The sequence below is a fragment of the Sus scrofa genome, chromosome 9 (assembly GCF_054392235.1).
Source record: "Sus scrofa isolate SSC_HxYL_T2T_F1_AM1 chromosome 9, Sscrofa_HxYL_maternal_Yorkshire_Landrace_v2.0, whole genome shotgun sequence".
In the NCBI taxonomy this organism is placed as follows: domain Eukaryota; kingdom Metazoa; phylum Chordata; class Mammalia; order Artiodactyla; family Suidae; genus Sus; species Sus scrofa.
This window is the reverse complement of record NC_139391.1, coordinates 36314245-36333614: the sequence shown is the minus strand read 5'-3', so window position 1 is coordinate 36333614 and position 19370 is coordinate 36314245. Positions and strand designations below refer to the sequence as shown.

The window sequence follows — 19370 nt, the reverse complement described above, 5'->3', positions numbered from 1 at the left end:
ATATATATTCTTGTTAACCAACTTCTTTCCTTCCCCATTTGAAGAAAGGGCATGGCAAAATCCTGCCACCTGGCACACAGCTGAAAGGGAAAAGACAGCAAAATCCCAGAGGAGCTAGAATGGACCAGGAAACAACAGACACCTTAATGTTTTCCATATCCACTGTCTAGCAGTGAACAAACCAGGCTTCAGAGGAAGTTACAAAGAGAAAGCTGGATCTTTCATTAAAGCTGGATCTTTAATGCTTTCATTAAAGCACCACCAGGTCTTAAGATGAGTTAAATAAAAGCAGTCTCTCAGACATGACACACACCAATTCACATGGTTACTTTGAATGATGGCATGATTTATATTCAGCTTCAGGGTGTCTGTCTTTGATATTCTACCCACTCACATATTTGCATATTCAGAAGCTGTACAAGCACAAAAATATTAAAATTAAATCCACTATACGTTACAGTAGAATGACATGTAATTTATTCATAACCGACAGTTAGGCAGTACTCAAAATTCATTTAAATAAGCAAGTGATTACACAAACGTCTAATAATACTAAAATCGATAGTCAGAAGGTATAAAATACCATGGGTATGAAATGCCATGGTAAATACTATTCAACAGACTACAATCAGAATTCCAAACTAAATCATGGTTTTTAAAATGATTTTTAGCAGTTCAGAAATGATTTGATTTTGTTCCCTTTCCAAGCAATTTACTTCTTCCACTGATACAAGACAAGGTCATTTTTTTTCCAAGATATATTACAGAATGAAGTAGCTCAGGTCCCTCTCTTGCAACATATTTTCTTGAAAATTATTTTTTTTAATATGACCTCTTGACCTAGACAACAAACCTGCCAGCACTCAGTCCCCAAGCAAAGATGCTCAGATCAGAACAGTGCCAGGGTACAACTCTGAGTTCAGCAAGCAGCAGGCAGTGAAAGAGCTTTTGCAGCTTTTGCAGTATGCATACTTCTTTCCTGAGGCTCCAAGCATCATAAACATATCCAGGCATCCACGCCAGTAAAATTATGAGAATAAAATAATTTAATGTTCAGATGCCTATGACACATTGCAACTGGGGGTAAGTTGACAATATAATTCTGTGGTACTTCAAACAAAAACAGCACCTACCTAAATTTGCTTCTTGTAAGCCTTGTTACATTTTCATGAAGCACAGCTGTTTGCAGGAATGATTTTGGCTTATCATGTGTCTGTCTGTATTATTTTAAAGTCTTATACTTTATTGGAATGAGGGCCAAGCATGAACCTGGCTTGAAAAGCTAGCGCTTGTGGTCATGAAACATATCAATAAATTAAAAGGCTTTCACAGAATGAGATTCAGCTAAATCTTTTACATACAAAATACAGCTAGAGAAATACAATTCTTCAATGCTGCATTATGAGGGAGAGGAAAACAATCTAAAAAAATAGAAAACTCTCTCCATACCTGGGTGTCAAGGCAAGATGTAACACTGCATAATGCCACAATATGAGCAGTCACTGGATGACAGATACTCCAGAAATTGTGGTATCTGGGGATCTGGTAATTAATGACCAAGATATGAAAATACTGTACCAACAGGCATGCATACAATCACTGTGTGCATTCAGTGTGTGAGCTGGGGCCTAAGCAGAGATCTAACACAATAATGAGGCAGTGTTCCGGGGTATCCATTAAAACCAGTGTGGGTGACTACATGTTGATTAAACCTTCCGAGGCAGCAAAGTGTGGGCACAATGCCATGTCTGGGTTCTGCAACTGTTTTATGATCCTCTTGCGGAATTTCTCTCGCACACGATTAAATTCCATTATGTCCATGGGGTCCTCTTCAATCCAAAACTTATGAAACTCGTGCATCAAATAGCCTGTTAGCAATAAGACAGTGATAAGAATGCAAGAGAAAAAAAATCCTTAAATCATATTCAAAATCCCCCCTGAATGCTGAAAGAGATGTTAGACCAAATAACAGCAACTAGGGAGTTCAAACACGAGATCAAAATAAAGCAAATTCTACTGTTAAAAATTATTCCTTAAAATCAATGTAGTAGAAGCTAACAATCTGCAAAAATTTTGCAATTGCTCCTGGAATTATTCTTACTCTTTTCCAGCAGGAAGCAAAAATCAATTCTACCATCTCTAGAATATAAATAACATCTGGAACATATTCTGAAAGTTACGATTATAACTATTTCATCCTTTTCCTAATTAAATTAACATAATGGTCTGATTTTTCAAAACTACTTCACTCAGCCTTTTTTTTTTCTTGATATTTGATTTGAGTAAAGTTTTAGCTTACCCTGACTAATCTAACAAATGGAGTCTGACAATCTATTAATAGACAATAAAAACTGTAAATACACTCTGAACAATACGGACTGGTCATTAAACTACAGAAAATTGTTAATAAGACAGCTTTGCTCTGAAGCATACTTTCATATTCAAATACTATTTTTGTCTCAAAAATGTTATCTACAAATTACCTGGATTGGGAAAATTTTTGGAATAAATGTTAAGTATTTGGTATGAGAACTGTATTCGGTTTCCCCACTGAGCCCTTCCCTCCACCAAATTTAGAATTGAAATGTGAATAGCTTTTTAAAAAGACAATAATAGGTATCTGTGCAGTAAAGCAAAGCAAGCTCAAGTGTCTCTATATAAGAAAAAAGTATTTAGGGAAATAATACTAGTTAGAAAAAAGGAAACCAAATATTACACAGGCTTTTCTTTATCTTAACCTTCGAAGGCAGTAGAAAATAATTTGGAGGAGGAATCTGGAGCCAGCAACCAGGGTTTAAATCCTGCCCTTCACCTCTATGGGGGAGGAGTTAAGCAGTAGAGATGACAAGAGAATTTTGGAACAAATATACTCAATTCTAATAGTAAAAAGAAAACAAAACAAAAAAACAATAGCTTTTGTTTTCTGATAACTAGCTACTTATGAGATAACCTCTTTTTTTGCCGCATATGGAAGTTCCCAGGTTAGGGGTCAAATTGGAGCTGCCCCTGCCGCTCTACACCACAGCCACAGCAACGAGGGATGTGAGCCATGCCTGTGACCTATCCCACAGCTCAAGGCAATGCTGGAGCCCTGACCTACTGAAAGAGGGCAGGGAAGGATACTAGTCAGGTTGGTTACTGCTGAGCCAAGATGGGAACTCTGGGGATAACCTTTAAACATAGTTCCAAAAACAGATTTTTAAAAATCTTTATTCATATCTCACTGTAGTACAAAATTAGAAATGGCCTCTACTTCCACTCCCCACACACACTGCCAGATGTGGTCTAGTTCCACAAACTCACCTGATTACTCCTTCATGACACTGTTAAGTACTGTACATCTTTAAGTATATGGCCTCTCTCTTCAACTACAGGAGGAAGGGTAGTAAGGAGAGTATTTATTTTATTTTTTTCTTTGGGTTGACTGATTTCTTTTAGGATTGGACTGTCTCTGGGCTCTCTACACATTAACACTTGATATTAATTTGTGTTAACACAAGTTAACACACTGACTGCCTTGAACATCTCCAATGGGGATACATACCAACCCTCACCCGAATGCCTCTGGGCTACACCAGCCAGGGCCCACTGCCACTGCTGGAGTAGGAACCTGACCACAGCAGAGAAGCCCCAGATCAGAGGCATCGGTACTCTCAGGAGTTACCCATCTGTCTCTGCTCCATCTGACACTTGGATTCCCTGAGGCAGCACCCAGCTGTGAGCGTTCCTGGTGACAACACTCACATTAGCCTGGTCCATGGACGAAGAACCAGCTTCTTCAGAGGTTCTTTCTCATGCTGGGCCAAAATCTCTTGCCCCATATTTCTTGGAACAAATTCAATCCTTCTTCAACTCAAGTATCTGAGGTGCCCTTTATCCATGAGGTTAAACATCCCCATTTCTTCTTACCGTTTCTCATAAGACCTGACAGGGAGTTTCTTTATCAATCCTGGTTGTTTCCCTACGCACTCACAGAAATTTGCTTCCTCTAATCTCAGTTTCTTATTCAACCAAAAGAATTCAATCATCCATCCATCCATCCTCAAGTATCCCAAGAATGGCATGAGGTCTTGTAAAAAACACAGACCCTCCCAGATTCAACCATATACCACAGTTCATTATGATGAATCTCATGTCATTAAAGTTTGGGAACCCTGGTTTGGAAGATGCCCTCTTTTTAAGCTCCCTTCATGTCTTTCTAAATGTTATGTTTTTTATGCTTCTAAATAAAAACTAATCATTTGTAATTTCTTCTTCCCCTGCTACCTAAAATACATACATAATTTTCCTGACTTGGCCTCTGAGCTCAAATATACACACCCTCACTGTTTTGTATACAGAGTTAGGTTTCCAATACTGATGAATTAAAAGCATCCCATTACTATCTCATAATTAATAAGATATTTATTCCTATTGACAATAATAAACAGGCACCGTGAAAAATTCTTCAATAAGTAATTCACTTTTCCACAATGTACATATTCACTCTAAAGATGACCTAGTGTAGCACAAGGTTTTAGAAGAACATAGACCCATTTGGTTTCACCATTTTTCTACTTTACAGGCAACAACAGGAAAACATTTTGAAAGGTTTAAAAGACAGGACAGAATAAGAGCGGGGGTGCATAATCTGAGACAATTCTCCTTCTTCTTAAGGCTCCAACAGTCAAGGTGTAGATCTTACAAGTTGATTTCCCAGGGCTCTCTTTCTCTGTCCCACCAGAAAAATAATTAGACACTGTATATAACATGATTTTAATCAAAATGCAAAAATGGCATTTTGGCTTCCAGGGTACATATCTTAATCATAAAATTCCACTCATTTATATAACATTACACAGTGTATATAAATCCATTTGGTCATTGATCAGTTGGCCTACCTGCCAACTAACAAATCTGTAAAAGATACAAGAAAAAGGTTGAGTTCCTATGCTCTCAAATTCTCAGTTTCTTGGAGAAGGACCCAGGTAGACAATTTCAGATGATTTGTGAGCTAAGGAAGCTAACAAAAAAAGTGGTGTGAAGAGGAGACAAAGGAAGAATGGCCAGGCTACTGCTTATAGACTTCTTCTGGTTCTTATTCTTACTGAGTAGATCTTTCTTTTGAAGGTCAAAGAAAAGATAATTATTTTTCCTCTTCTGGCCGTTGTATTTCCTTCTTCTCATTACACCTAATCTTACTTCATTTCACTGGAGCTTTAGATTGAGTGTAATTTTCACAGCATAATGCCTTGGCAGTGCAGTGCTCACTGAATAATGTAAAGTCAAAATGACAGAGCTATTATATTCTTATATTTTTTCACCTAGGTAAGATACATGTTTTGAATACTAATTTGGCTTTCCAACCCAAGCCTGCAGCATATTTGTTGTTGCTTGAATGTGTCTTGGTTTTGCTTCACTGCATTCAGTTAGTACGCAAGAGACATACGCAAGGACACAGGTAATTGTAAGAATATTACAGAGGAGATGTGCAGAACTGATCATGTCTGACAGAGGAACAATGAAGTCACGTACAGTTTGCTTCCTCTAGAGCGGCCTGAGTCCCTCTCCCTCATTCCAATCCACCATGGGATTGCTGTCGCTTCTAAAACCTGGTGAGGACCTTGAAAAAATAATTACTGCTATTACTACTACAGGGTCCCTCTGCAAGAAACTGCACACTTACTCATTTGAGTTAGGGTTCTCTCGGAAGCCTATCAATTCAGGCCAAAGCAAAATTTTTGCAGAGGAACTAGACTCTCCTTCTCCCCAAAAGGACATTCTCCAATATTTTAGCCTCCCACCATCCATCCATCCATCCATCCATCCATCCATCCATCCATCCATCCAACAAATATTTACTGAGCACCTACTCTGCACCAGGCTCTGTGCTAAGGCTACAGCAGTGAACAAAACAAACACTCCTGTCCTATTTTGTCAATTCCTGCAATTCTCAACTTTGATTCTCTCCTCTGAGAACTCCCCCACTGTGGGGCTCTGATTTTCTCCTTAGTGCTGATGAATCCCAAATCTGCCTTATAATTCTTCAGAGCTCCAGAGCTTTACATCAGAATGCCCAGTATTCATTAGAATGCCCACTATTTCCCAAAAGGAACCCACACCTGGCATAACTAAAACTAAATCATTCTATTTTCCTTCAAAAGTACTTCCCTGGCTTCCCTAAAGAGCATGGTAAATATAGAACAGGGTAAAGTATGAGGGGTAGAGAAACACAACAAGGAGGCTTATTTATCTACATGTATGCTCCTTCAAATGGCCTGCAAAATTCAAGATATCCCCCATCCCTGCTCTTCCTACCGTCATCTCTAGACACCACTCCTCCCACCCCAAACCCTATGCTCTGTTCTTTGAATCCATCATGATGTTTGTTTTGTGGCCCTTGCCTGTGCCACTCCCTCTGGCTGGACCACTAGGCCACCATTGCTGTATTTCCTGCTACTCATCCTTTAGGTCTCATGGGAAGTGGCATTTGCTGTGGGAAGCTTTTCCTGACTCCCAGACTGAACGAGCTATGCCAGCTACAGACATTTCCTTTTTTTTTTTTTTTTTCTTTTTAGGGCTGCACCTGTGGCATATGGAGGTTCCCAGGCTAGGGGTCGAATCGGAGCTGTAGCCACCGGCCTATGCTAGAGCCACAGCAATGTGGGATCCGAGCCACGTCTGTGACCTACACCACAGCTCACGGCAACGCCAGATCCTTAAGCCACTGAGCAAGGCCAGGGATCAAACCCGCAACCTCATGGTTCCTAGTCGGATTTGTTAACCACTGAGCCACAACGGGAACTCCCCCACTGTATTTTAATTGCTTGTTTAGGTGTCTGCCTTCCTCAACACAGAATCTGATCTGTGGTAAAACTTCAATATTATTTGGTGGAAATTGTCAGAATTGTTACAGGAGTAAAAATAATCATCTAGTTGTCAAAGTAGGAGCTGTAATAATAAATGGAAGGGACTTCCATTTTCCACTAACAAGTCATAAAATGTATATATTTTTAAATTGGCTCTTTGTTTTTGTTCAGACTATATATGCACATATTTTTGTTCAGACTGTATATGCACATATTTTAGAGTCAAATAGTTTAATAAGTCTTATTACAAAAAGAAAACAAAAACCTAGCAGCACTTCCTGTCCTAATAAGTGCTTCCTTTAAGCATTATTTAAACTGTTTCAGCTGATTCTTTTGATTACTGACTGCCTTAGCTCTAAATAACACATTTTCCATTGCTTGATTTTTTCATTTCCTTCATTTTGAAGATTCTCTTCACTTTTCTTCTGTGATAGATTTCCTGCTTTCTGGACCCCCAATTCTCTTAGGATTACTCTCTTATTTTGTGGAAATATATCCTTTAAGAGTTTCCTAATAAGGCTCAAGAAGGTAAAATGTTGAAGGACCTTGTGTTCCAAAAATTGTTTATTTTACTCCCACACTTAATTGGTAAATTGGACTGGGTATAGAATTCTAAATTAGAAATAAAATTCCCTTAGATTTAAAAAATATCTTAAATTTTTGAAGACATTATTTCCTTGCCTTCTAGAATACCATGCTGCTATTGAGAAGTCTAATGTCATCTTGATTCCCAAATCTTATTATGACAGATCAGGAATTATTTTGGGGTCCAGATTTGGAAATTTTTAGAATCACCTCTTTCCTGTGTCATAACATTTCACAATGATATGGACCTCAGTGTGAATCCATTTTAATCTATTATGTTGGTGCTTACTAGTTCATTCTTTAGTTCTTTAGTTCTGAATTTCTTTCTTTTCCTTCTTTCTCTTTCTTTTCTTTCTTTCTCTTTCTTTCTCTCTCTTTCTCTCTCTCTCTCTCTTTTTTCTTTTTTTCCTTTACTTTTTAGGGCTGCACTTGTGGCATATGGAAGTTCCCAGGCTAGGGGTCAAACTGGAGCTACAGCTGCCTGCCTTCATCACAGCCACAGCAATGTGGGAACCGAGCTGCATCTGTGACCTACATTACAGCTCACGGCAATGCTGGATCCTTAACCCACTGAGCAAGGCCAGGGATTGAAATCTGAATCCTCAAGGATACCAGTTGGATTCATTTCCACTGAGCCACAACAGGAACTCCCACCTTCTCTTTCTTATATTATTTTCAATCATGTTCTTATCCCAGGAGATTGGATATAGTTCCCTGTGCTATATAGCAGGACCTTAGTGCTTGTTATTCTAAGTGTAATAGTTTGCATCTACTAACTCCAAACTCTCAGTCCATCTCACTCACTTGTCCCTCCCCCTTGGAAACCACAAGTCTGTATTTCTATGAGTTTGTTTCTGTTTTGTAGATAGGTTCATTTGTCTATATTTTAGATTCCATATATAAGTGATATCATATGGTATTTGCCTTTCTCTTACTTCACTTAGTATGAGAATCTCTGGATCTGTGTTGCTGCTAATGGCATAATTTTGTTATTTTTTTATGACTGAGCAGCATCCCATTGTATATATGTACCACATCGTCTTTATCCATTCATCTGTAGAGGGACATTTAGGTTGTTTCCATGTCCTAGCTATTGTGAATAGTGCTGCTATGAACATAGGGATGCATGTATCTTTTTGAATTATAGTTTTTTGTTTGTTTGTTTGTTTGTTTTGCTTTTTAGGGCTGCAGGTGTGGGCACATGTAAGTTCCCAGCCTAGGGGTTGAATAGGAGCTGCAGCTGCCTGCCTAAGCCATCGCCACAGCAATGCCAGATCCAAGCCACGTCTGTGACCTACACAACAGCTCACAGCAATGCCAGATCCTTAATCCACTGAGCAAGGCCAGGGATCGAACCTGTATCCTCATGGACACTAGTCAGGTTTGTAACCCACTGAGCCACAATGGGAACTCCTTGAATTATAGTTTTATCCGGATATATGCCCAGGAGTGGGATTGCTAGATCATATGGTACTTCCATTTAGTTTTCTGAGGAACTGCCATACTGTTTTCCATAATAGTCATACCAATTCACATTCCCACCAACAGTGTAGAAAGGTTCCCTTTTCTCCACACCCTCTCCAGCATTTGTTATTTGAGACTTATTAGTGATAGCCACTCTGACCAGTGTGAGATGGTACCTCATTGTAGTTTTGATTTGCAATTCTCTAATAATTAGTGATGTTGAGCATCTTTTCATGTACCTACTGGCTATTTGTATGTCTTTTCTGGAGAAATGTTTATTTAGGTCTTCTGTCTTTTTTTTTTTTTTTTTTTTTTTGCTTTTTAGGGCCACACCTGCAGCATATGGAGGTTCCCAGGCCAGGGGTCCAATCAGAGCTGTAGCTGCTGGACTACACCACACCACAGCAATGCCAGATCCAGGCTGCATCTGTGACCTACACCACAGCTCATGGTAACACACCACAGCTCATGGAAACTCCAGATCCTTAACCCACTGAGTGAGGCCAGGGATTGAACCTGCAACCTTGTGGTTCCTAGTCTGATTCATTTCTGCTGTGTCACAACAGCAACTCCTTCTGTCCATTTTTTGTTTGGGTTGTTTTTTTGTTGTTGCGTTGTATGAGTTGTTTGTATAAATTTTGGAGATTAAGCCCTTGTTGGCTGCATCGTTTGCAGCTGTTTTCTTCCATTCTGTTGGTTTTCTTTTCATTTTTAAATCTATTTCTTAATGGGAGGAATGTCAAAGAATTTGAGGACATGTTTTTAACCATCACACTCAAACATCCGAAAACCCTTGGCTGTCTGTGAATATTTTTTACTAAGAAAAGCCAACTGGATTAAAAGCTGACTGGGAGCTCTGAGCACATAGGTAGGGTTTGTTGGCTGTGAGCATGACTGTAGAGTGACATGACTGGGCTGTTTCACTGGGGAGATGCAGAGGTCAGCATCTTCAGCTATTTTTTCTTGGAATGTTCAAGTTTCAGAGAAGCCCTGTCATTCTCTTGACTGGATGCCAAGCGAAGGGAAGTGGGTAGGAGAAGGAGCCTGGGTTGAATCTTCTTCATCACTTTCAGTATGGTTTGCCATCACTGTACCTGATTCTCATCAGACCAGACCGTTTCTTTTTCTCTGGAAAGTGCCAGCCTCTCCTGAGGAGGGGGAAGGACAGAAGCTGTCTCCTGGGAAAGAGGATTTAGGCCTCTAAGAGCTTCTTAATGTACTTTCAAGCAGTCTTTTTCTTCTTCTTCTTCTTTTTTTTTTTTTTTTTTGCGTTTTAGGGCCACATTAGCAGCTCATGGAAATTCCCAGGCTAGGGGTCGAATCTGAGCTACAGCTGCCGGCCTACATCACAGCCACAGCAACACAGGATCTGAGGCTCATCTGTAACCTATACCAAAGCTTATGGTAACACCAGATCCCTGACCCACTGAGTGAGGTCAGAGATTGAACTCACATTCTCATGGATACTAGTCAGATTCGTTTCTGCTGGGCCACAACAGGAACTTCCCAAGCAATCTTGTTATTTTGGGTCTTATGTTAACTCCTGTTTTCTGAGATACCTAATGCTGCCAATTCCTAAACCTTTGGGGGAGTCCTGTGAAATAAATCAGGTTGCTTTTTTTGTTGTTGTTGTTTTTAACAGCTGCACCTGTGGCATATGGAAGTTCTCGGGCCAGGAGTCAAATCAGAAATGCAACTGGCAGTGATAGCAACACCAGTTCAGAGCTGCATCTGTGACCTACGCTACAGCTTGTGGCAATGCTGGATCCTTAACCCACTGAGTGAGGCCAGGGATTGAACCTGAATCCTCACAGAGACAACATCAGGTCCTTAACCCTCTAAGCCATGACCGGAACTCCCAGGTTACTCCTTAGCTTTCCACCCTACTTGTTTGGTATTTGCTCTATTAAGACTACTAACTTAATCTGTTTTCCAGCTTCAAAATGAGGTTTTTGTTCCTTGTTTATGATTTTTCCTATCCTTGTGGGTTTATGCTTTTTTAGAAAAATCCTTTTATATTCACTTTAGTGAAGTCTCAGAAGGAAGCATAATGCATACATTAATTATATCATCTTCAACTAGAAGTCCTGACTAAGCAGATATAAAAGAAGAGAGAATCCTAGATAACATAATCACTATTTATTTATGAATTTAGGTAAAATAAATTGCTGTTAACTTGTGACTTTATCACATTTTAAAAATGAACTGGGACCAATACTCTCCTGTGGTAGCTTTGGGGTGAAATAACTGTCTTAACCATACTTAGAAAGAGTGCAGACTTGTTTAGCAACTTAATAGCAGAAAAAAGGCTGAAAGAAACATTAAAACTTTGAAATTTTCTTGTTAAGAAAGCTGAGGTAGGAGGTCTCCAGTGCAGCTAGTATGGTTTAAATGATTTAAAAGACATTTTCCTGTAAGTTGCTTAGGTTGCCTTATGACTTGGTAGACTAGCTCGCAGTTTGTGTTGGTCTGCAAAGACCATAGTGACATAGCTACATTTTAGGATTCTGCCTCTAAAAATAGAGAGTAACATCCCCGGGCTCCACTAAACAGTCTTGGTCTATATCTTCTGAAACCTCAGCCCAACTACAATCCTAAAGGATACCCCTCAGGCAAGGACAACAGAAGGCTCTGGTTCAGGTCAATAATACTTCCCTCTACTACATCTACACAAACACTGCCCACTGTAGCAGTAGCAGTGGTAGCAGTAAAACCACTACCAGTGACAATTCCACCACCATCTACATCACCCACGAACCCACCACCTCCTCTGTGTAATGTTCACTGAGTGCCAACTATGGAAGTAGCTAATAAAACCTTTTCATCTCGTCTCATTTTACCTCCAGAGCAATTCTATGAGGAAAGGACTCATTTTATACATGAAGTCGCTGAAGGCTTAGAAAGGTTAGTAAACATAGATCTGGGAGTCAACTCAGGCTGTCTTCAGAGCCTACACTCCTAAGTGCTATGCCATGCCAGATCAGAGGGAGAAAGACATCTAGAATGTCTTCAACTCAGATTGGAAGTTGAGACAACTGAATATTAGGCAAGACCTGGGAATGAGAAAAGATCCATAGTGCCTGAAAAGATGCATAGGTTTTTGAACAAGAAACCAAAATCAAAACCAAAGGAGGAAGTTCAAAAGCTCCGAAGCAGGAGATCCCGTCATGGCTCAGCGGAAATGAATCTTACTAGCATCCATGAGGACGAAAGTTCGATCCCTGGCCTCAATCCTCAGGTTAAGGATCCCACGTTGGTGTGAGCTGTGGTGTAGGTCGAATGTGCGGCTAGGATCTGGCATTGCTATCACTGTGGTGTAGGCCGGCAGGTGTAGCTCCGATTTGACTCCTAGCCTGGGAACCTCCAAATGCCTTGGGTGCAACCTTAAAAAAAAAAAAAGACACACACACACACACACACACACACACACACAAAAGGCTCCAAAGCAGCTGAATCACAAAGATCTCTCAGCTTCAACCCTTGTGTAGAGTGTTCTACAGAAACTTATCTCAACAATTAATCAACAGGACACTTACAGAACGTCTGCTGGAAATGAGACAATGTTGGGGCTTCTGGGGCGATGTTGTAGAAGTGAGTTTTCAGAGCTCCGCTTACCAGTAGATTATATGCCAGATCGGTTATATTGATGCCCACAATTGCAAATGAGTACCTGTAAAAGGCAAACCACAATACCAACTGCCTGTCAACTCTGGCAAATAAGCATTTCAAAAAATGATAATTTGATTTTAAAATTACTATTAACATGTCAGAGTGGCAGAATTTCCTTTCCCTTCTCACCTTATCAAAACCTTGAATCTTATAAATTACCAGAAAATTTTGATAATGTAATAAGAGAATTGAGAGTTCATATACTTTGTTATGATAATTCCATTCCCAAATATATGACAGGAAAAAAATAAGAAAATGACAAAGCTATATAAGCAGGAACAGTCATTATAGCATTATTTATATGGCAAAGACATGCAAACTATTCATACATCCTAAAGAAGACGATTGCTGAAATAAATTACGGTAATCTCATATGACATATTACAGCTAATACAAGCTATATTCCTAAAGATTATTTAGTAAGATATAAACACTATGTATAGGACAAGCCAAGTTTTATCATTACACATAAATGTGCACAGAAAATAGGCTAGAATGAAATGCCACAAAATATTAATATGAATATGTTAGAGTAATAATATTAGGGTTTTTTTTGTTTACTTTCCTATATTTTTAAAATTTTCTATAAGAAATCATATATTACTTTTAAAATAAGGAAAAATTTACTCTGTATCTTAACACTAGGTTTATATTTTCTAGTTTGTTTTCTGCATGCTTATCCAAAATTAAATGAAACTGAATTCTTAAGTCCTCTCTGGTAATATAAATTCAGCATATATACATAAAAAAAGGAGTCCTCTATTCATAAATACTTTTGGATGAAATGGGGCATCATAAAATAAAACTTCTAGAGTAAATTTTTATCTAATAGCTCGATACTTGATAGAAATCCTTAAAAGAAAATAGTAAATATAATTACAAATTATGATTTTTGAAAATTATTTCCATATTATAATCTTCTAAACCTCATATGTAATATCATATAATCATACAAATCCAAAAACATATAAACAGGTTCTCTTCAAAATTCAACTGGATTATATACTTCCATCAGGACACATGGATTTTCATCCTTGACTTTTACAGCGTTCTCCACACTCACCCAATTGCTTTATCCATCCTTTTCTTCTCCCATTCTGCTTTGCTGAATTTGCTGAATGGATGAATGAATAAATAAATAAATAAGATTTGACCTCTAATCAGTATGTATTCTCTTTTTTTATTAAAACTACTGATTAGCTGTGGGATATCTGTAACTTACTTATCAAGCAGTAATCGATTTAAATGTTATTAATTAAAAAGCCACAGTACAATTTATATGGAGCTCAAGAATGGAATTATTTAAGGTTATGTGCATTATCCCCTATTCACTTTAGTATAGCAGTAAGAGACAGATCTAAAGGCCAAACATTAAGATTTTTTTTTTTTTGCTTTTTTTTTAGGGCCCCACCCACGGCATATGGAGGTTCCCAGGCTAGGGGTCTAATCGGAGCTACAGCCGCGGGCCTACACCAGAGCCACAGCAACGCAGGATCCAAGCCATGTCTGCAACCTACACCACAGCTCATGGCAACGCCAGGTCCTTAACCCACTGAGCAAGGCCAGGGATTGAACCCACAACCTCATGGTTCCTAGTCATATTCATTTCTGCTGGGCCACAATGGGAACTCCTGATATTTTTTATATTATCCATTAATCATCAAAAAATACTTCCTTCATGAAACTTTGCCTGGTATCTCTCCTCTAACAAGACGCTACCTCACTCTCATGATTCCCACTGCATTTCATTTGGCTTTATCTCATGGTATTTATCCTACTCTGCCTTATTTGTGATTTCTGGCACACAGGAGGTGTCAAAAAATGTTTATTGATAAATAAATGAGTTAGTGGAAAAAAGCAGGAAGGAAAGAAGAAAGGGAAGAAGGGAGGGAGGGAAGAACATACAAATTTTCAAAATTCTATTTCAACAAGTGCTATGGCATTTCCTCTGGCTAAACTAAAACAGCTAATCCATGGCAGCTTTTTAATCCATTTGCATAATTTGAACTTCTGAATAAAACTGTTTGAAGAAGGGTTCTATAATAAAAGCAATCTGAAAATATTGACTTGCATTCTATTACTTGTGTACTTTCTTATTTCCCCTATTCTCATCTGCCTCCACACTGCCAGCGTCTTGTAGGCAGCAACCATGTTCCACTTTTCTCTGTGGCCAGTGGACTTTCACTCAGTATTCTACACTAAAAAAGTGGTTAGCCTTTGAACTAAATAAAAATTTTAAAACTACAGTTATTATGCACATTTAGCTTCCAAGTAGGAGAAGGGGGAGGTTTTTATAAAACACTACAAGCATTACATTAAAAGATACACATGTAATATACATACAGCACAAGTCCACAAAAACATGATACAAAACTGGTATTTAACTATATATATTTTCTTCTCTATAAATGACTGGCTCTAATTCAAAGTAACTGTCTTTAATTCATGTTAAAATAAGCCACTTCTTTTTAAAGTGTAACTGCCAATTAACAAACTAATGTGCCAGCCAAAGAGGCATCAGGAGATTTTTCCCTCAAAAGACTCATGTCCAAAGTAAAACAAGTTAGGAGTTCCCGGAATTCCCATCGTGGCGCAGTGGTTAACGAATCCGACTAGGAACCATGAGCTTGCGGGTTCGATCCCTGCCCTTGCTCAGTGGGTTAACGATCCGGCGTTGCCGTCAGCTGTGGTGTGGGTCGCAGACGTGGCTTGGATCCCGCATTGCTGTGGCTCTGGCGTAGGCCAGTGGCTACAGCTCCGATTCGACCCCTAGCCTGGGAACCTCCATATGCCGCGGGAGCGGCCCTAGAAAAGGCAAAAAGACAAAAAAAAGACAAACAAACAAAAACAAAGTAAAGCAAATTAGGTGTGAAATTTAAGAAACTTTATATAAACAGATTTATAAGCACTGATTTGCTACAACAAAGCTTTATAAATAGATAGTGTCTCTGTATTTGCTAAATTAAAACTCTATCTGCAATGGAAATATAAGGCCAAATGACCTCCACTCATTTGATTACTTATAGGATATCCTGGCCCAAGGAGAAGGAATTCTCCTCTTCAGGAAACACACACACACACACAACAAAGAAACAAACAAAGTGAACCACCAAAATTCTCCTGTTAAACTTGAATCTACCTTTATCCCTCAAGCTACACCAATAGATATATCTTTACAAGAGCAATAATGTATAATGCTTGCTGAAGGGCAGACAGGAAAGATCCTTCCTTAGTATATATGGCTTCTGCCTGTTGAACACATGAAATATTCAGGGTCTGAGGAATCCAGGTTGATATCACAGTGGATCAATATATACTTTCTTTCAGGCACTGGTGAAGGACAGCAGCATTTTCAAAACAATCTGATTTGTATTCAGTGACATTTGCTATCAATTTGAAGTGATTAATACTTCATCTAGTCAATTTTATTGTAGTTTGAGGGACAAATTGTGTGTGAACACGTGCACGCACACACACAAATGCTAGCCTCTTTTTAAAAAAGGGTAATCACACAAACCCTCAAACACTTGCTCTCTGATGGCCACCACAGGATATAAAACTATAAAGCCTTTCTTTGAGAATGGCTCATAGACAAAATTAATCTTCCTCCAATGGTTAATCAAAAAATATTTTAAGCTTATTGTCATTTCCCAAGGACCATGGAGGATCCAGGTCTTCTAGCTGACGCTCCTCCAAGGAATGCTACCTGGCAGTGCACAGATACTCTCCAGCCAGTTTTAATTACAGAGAGTTCAGAGTCTCTACTTTATAGAAACAGGTAATTCAGAAAATGTAGTTAAAAATTTTGATTTTAACCATGTAATATAGGAAAAAAGAGGTAAGTGATTTTAGTGTTTTTCTCAAAGCAAATAAAAGGTAAAGAAAATGAAAATTTAACCTTATAAAAGATCATAAATTTGTGAAGTATAGTATAATTTAATGAATCTTAGCCAATTAAAGCTAGAATGAGTTTAATACTAAGGTGTGAAAGGAGACCCAAAGTTAATCTATAACTTCTGAGAATGGTTATAATAAATTCTGAGAATGGTTATAATAAAATTATGGATTTATTTAGCAAACAGGAATTGCCATGCTGAGAAGAAAAAAGTGGTACAAAATCATGAATGCAAAATAGAAGAACTCTTTTTAATAAGAGTGACTAAAGCATGTATATATAACGACTACTCTGTATAATAATGCAATTAGAAATACATTATAGAAAAGCAAATTTGCTCTGTGCAGCAAAATTCTCAAGTAAAAAGGCCTTCTCTTGGAGTAGATGGGGTCAGAACATGTGTGGTAATGTGTTCAGCCTTTAGGTGAAGTGTTCAAACTTGTCTCTGATAAGCATAGCTGTAGAAAGGCCCTTTGACATTTTCTATCAGGTCAGTCTAATGTGGTTTTTCCTTCACCAAAAACAGCCCAAATGTAATAAACTACATGATATAAAAGACTGGGAAGTTTGCTTTTTGAAAAATTGTCATGCATTTATATTTCTTTAAAAATTTTTACCCATACTTATTCTAAGATAAAATATAAGCAAGAAAACACAAAAGCAAAGAAAAATACCTTATTTCCTCTTTAGTGATATCCCTTAGTGTAACCAGTTAAAGACAAAAATTTACAAAGGTAAGTGAAAATGCAAACAATTTAGAATCTAGAATTTTACTAAGAAAAAAAAAAAGCCTCAGCAATTTCAGACTTTCTCAATTGGTCCCTGGACTTCATGACTTCCACTCTTCCCTCGATTCCCCTATTATGGTCCCATGTCTCTGAACTCTTTCTGCCACACTCTACTTTCTCCTCTGTCCATCTCCTGAATCTTCCTAGACACCAGGGATGGTATCAATCCCTTCAAGTATATATTTCACTTGAATGATGCCACTTTACATCCTAAACCCTGCAACAAGTACCTGACATTTTCACCTTCCTATTCAGCACTTGTCAAAAGGCTTGTCTGAAAGAGCTTTAAGCCTCAATTCTGGTGGGTTGACTCTCCTGAAAAATCTCATCAGTAGAGCCATCTAGGAGATGAAGCTAATTCTACCTAATCCACAAAGCCTAACCCACCTTTTATTTTCAAAAATTACCTGCATTTTGGATGAAGAGAATCAGACAGGACCTGCTGGGCTCCTGCAGCATCTCTTTCTGCAAAGTACCTGCAGTTGGAGGGAAAGAAAACCATAATTCCGTACCTGTTGAATACATTCACTTCAATCCAATTTGAGGCCATTTTATATTCAGAGATGGACACCAGCCTAAGTGTATCACTTGTTTCAGCACTTCCAGAGAATGAACAGCTTTCTATAACAGAATTTTCCAAATACAATGGCAGTATAATATAGCATTTGTAAAACCCACATGGATTTAGGAATGATTCCAGTAGGTTTGAAAATTTAATTATGAACTGTGCCATTCTCCAGAGAGCTAAAGACATTTTTATTAAGAAGAGCTAGAAGAAGGAAGGAGGAAACCCCTCAGAAGGCAGAAAAGGCCTGGATGAAGAGACATGGTGAGAATATGTGACAGCCGAAGGGCAGAGAAAAGATTAAGCTAGAGGATGTGAAAGAGGATGCATTTCAAAAGTGTTGGGTTTTTTTTTTTTTAAGAATATTTATAGGGTGTTAGGATTCTGGATGAAAATATCTTATGAAACTTAGAAACATTAAAAATAAAATTCTGTTCTGGGAAGAAAGGGGCAATAAAATTTCCTAACATATACAAAAAGCTTATATACCCTCAAAAATATAAAGAGTACTTCATCAAGACAATTATGAAATAAAACTATAGCATATATTATTTCACTTGATGTATATATATTTCCCGCATATGTCTGAAGGATAAAACAAACTCTTAAATTTCCTCTCAGAAAATTTCAAAGGTAGTTGGCAAGTTTAGTACCTATGTCCATGATTATTAGTGAAATTGAGTTTCTTCCCAATTTTGTTGGTCATCTAGGTCTATTCTTTGATAGCTCATCTGTTTGTATTCCTTGGTCCAGTATATTTAAAAGTGTCCTCAAATAAGTAAGACAAATAAGCCTATAAAGAATAATATATCAGATATGGATTTTTTTATCATTTCGGTATCAATCTTGGCTCTTTTTTTTTTCATTTTATTTATGGTGGCTTATCTTACAGAAGGTGTGTGAGATTTCCTTATTTTTCTTTTAGTTTATGCTTTTTTGTTTTTTGTCTTTAAGAGATCTCTCCAGGGAGTTCCTGCTGTGGTACAGTGGAAACAAATCTGACTAGTATTCATGAGGATGCAGGTTCGATCCCTGGCCTCCCTCACTCAGTTGGTTAAGGATCCAGCATTGCTGTGAGCTGTGGTATAGGTCGAAGACGCAGCTCAGATATGGCGTTGCTGTGACTGTGGCTGTGGCTGTGGCTGTGGCTGGCAGCTGTAGCTCTGATTTGACCCCTAGCCTGGGAACTTCCATATGCTGCGGGTGGGGCCCTAAAAAGCAAAATGAATGAATGAATGAATGAATGAATGAGAGATCCTTCCATACACACATATCTTAAAGATTTTCTCCTAAAAGTTGTAAAGATTTGTTTTAGACATTCAAATTGTAACCTGAGGTGAGAAAAAGATTTATTTTAATTTTGTTTTCCAATGCAAGGCCAATTTTTCCAGCTCTACTTAATCTGAAGCTCATCATTTACCCATTTATTTGTAATACCACCTTTGTCATCAAAATTTACTTTTTTATTCATTCAAATTGTATAACAGCATAGCATTTAAAACATTTCATGGGAGTTCCCTTTGTGGAGCAGCGGAAACGAATCTGACTAGGAACCA

At 38.2% G+C, this 19370-nt stretch overlaps 1 protein-coding gene across 5 annotated transcripts in view; it reads right to left on the bottom strand.

Moving 5' to 3' along the window:
• Positions 1 to 219: 219 nt before the first annotated feature.
• ELMOD1 (ELMO domain containing 1) overlaps positions 220 to 19370 on the bottom strand; it is a 66644-nt gene continuing 47493 nt past the window's right edge. For 2 of the 5 annotated variants that reach the window (XM_013979345.3, XM_084975941.1), the window contains exons 8-12: positions 17657 to 17725; positions 17136 to 17159; positions 13630 to 13680; positions 12434 to 12567; positions 455 to 1868 (exon numbers count right to left, since the gene is read on the bottom strand). In XM_013979345.3, the coding sequence (XP_013834799.3) occupies positions 1696 to 1868; positions 12434 to 12567; positions 13630 to 13680; positions 17136 to 17159; positions 17657 to 17725 (451 nt within the window). In that variant the 3' untranslated portion in view covers positions 455 to 1695. Of the gene's footprint in view, positions 1869 to 12433; positions 12568 to 13629; positions 13681 to 17135; positions 17160 to 17656; positions 17726 to 19370 lie in introns of all 5 variants that reach the window. The other 3 variants (XM_084975943.1, XM_021062733.2, XM_013979348.3) reach the window with 2 other exon arrangements.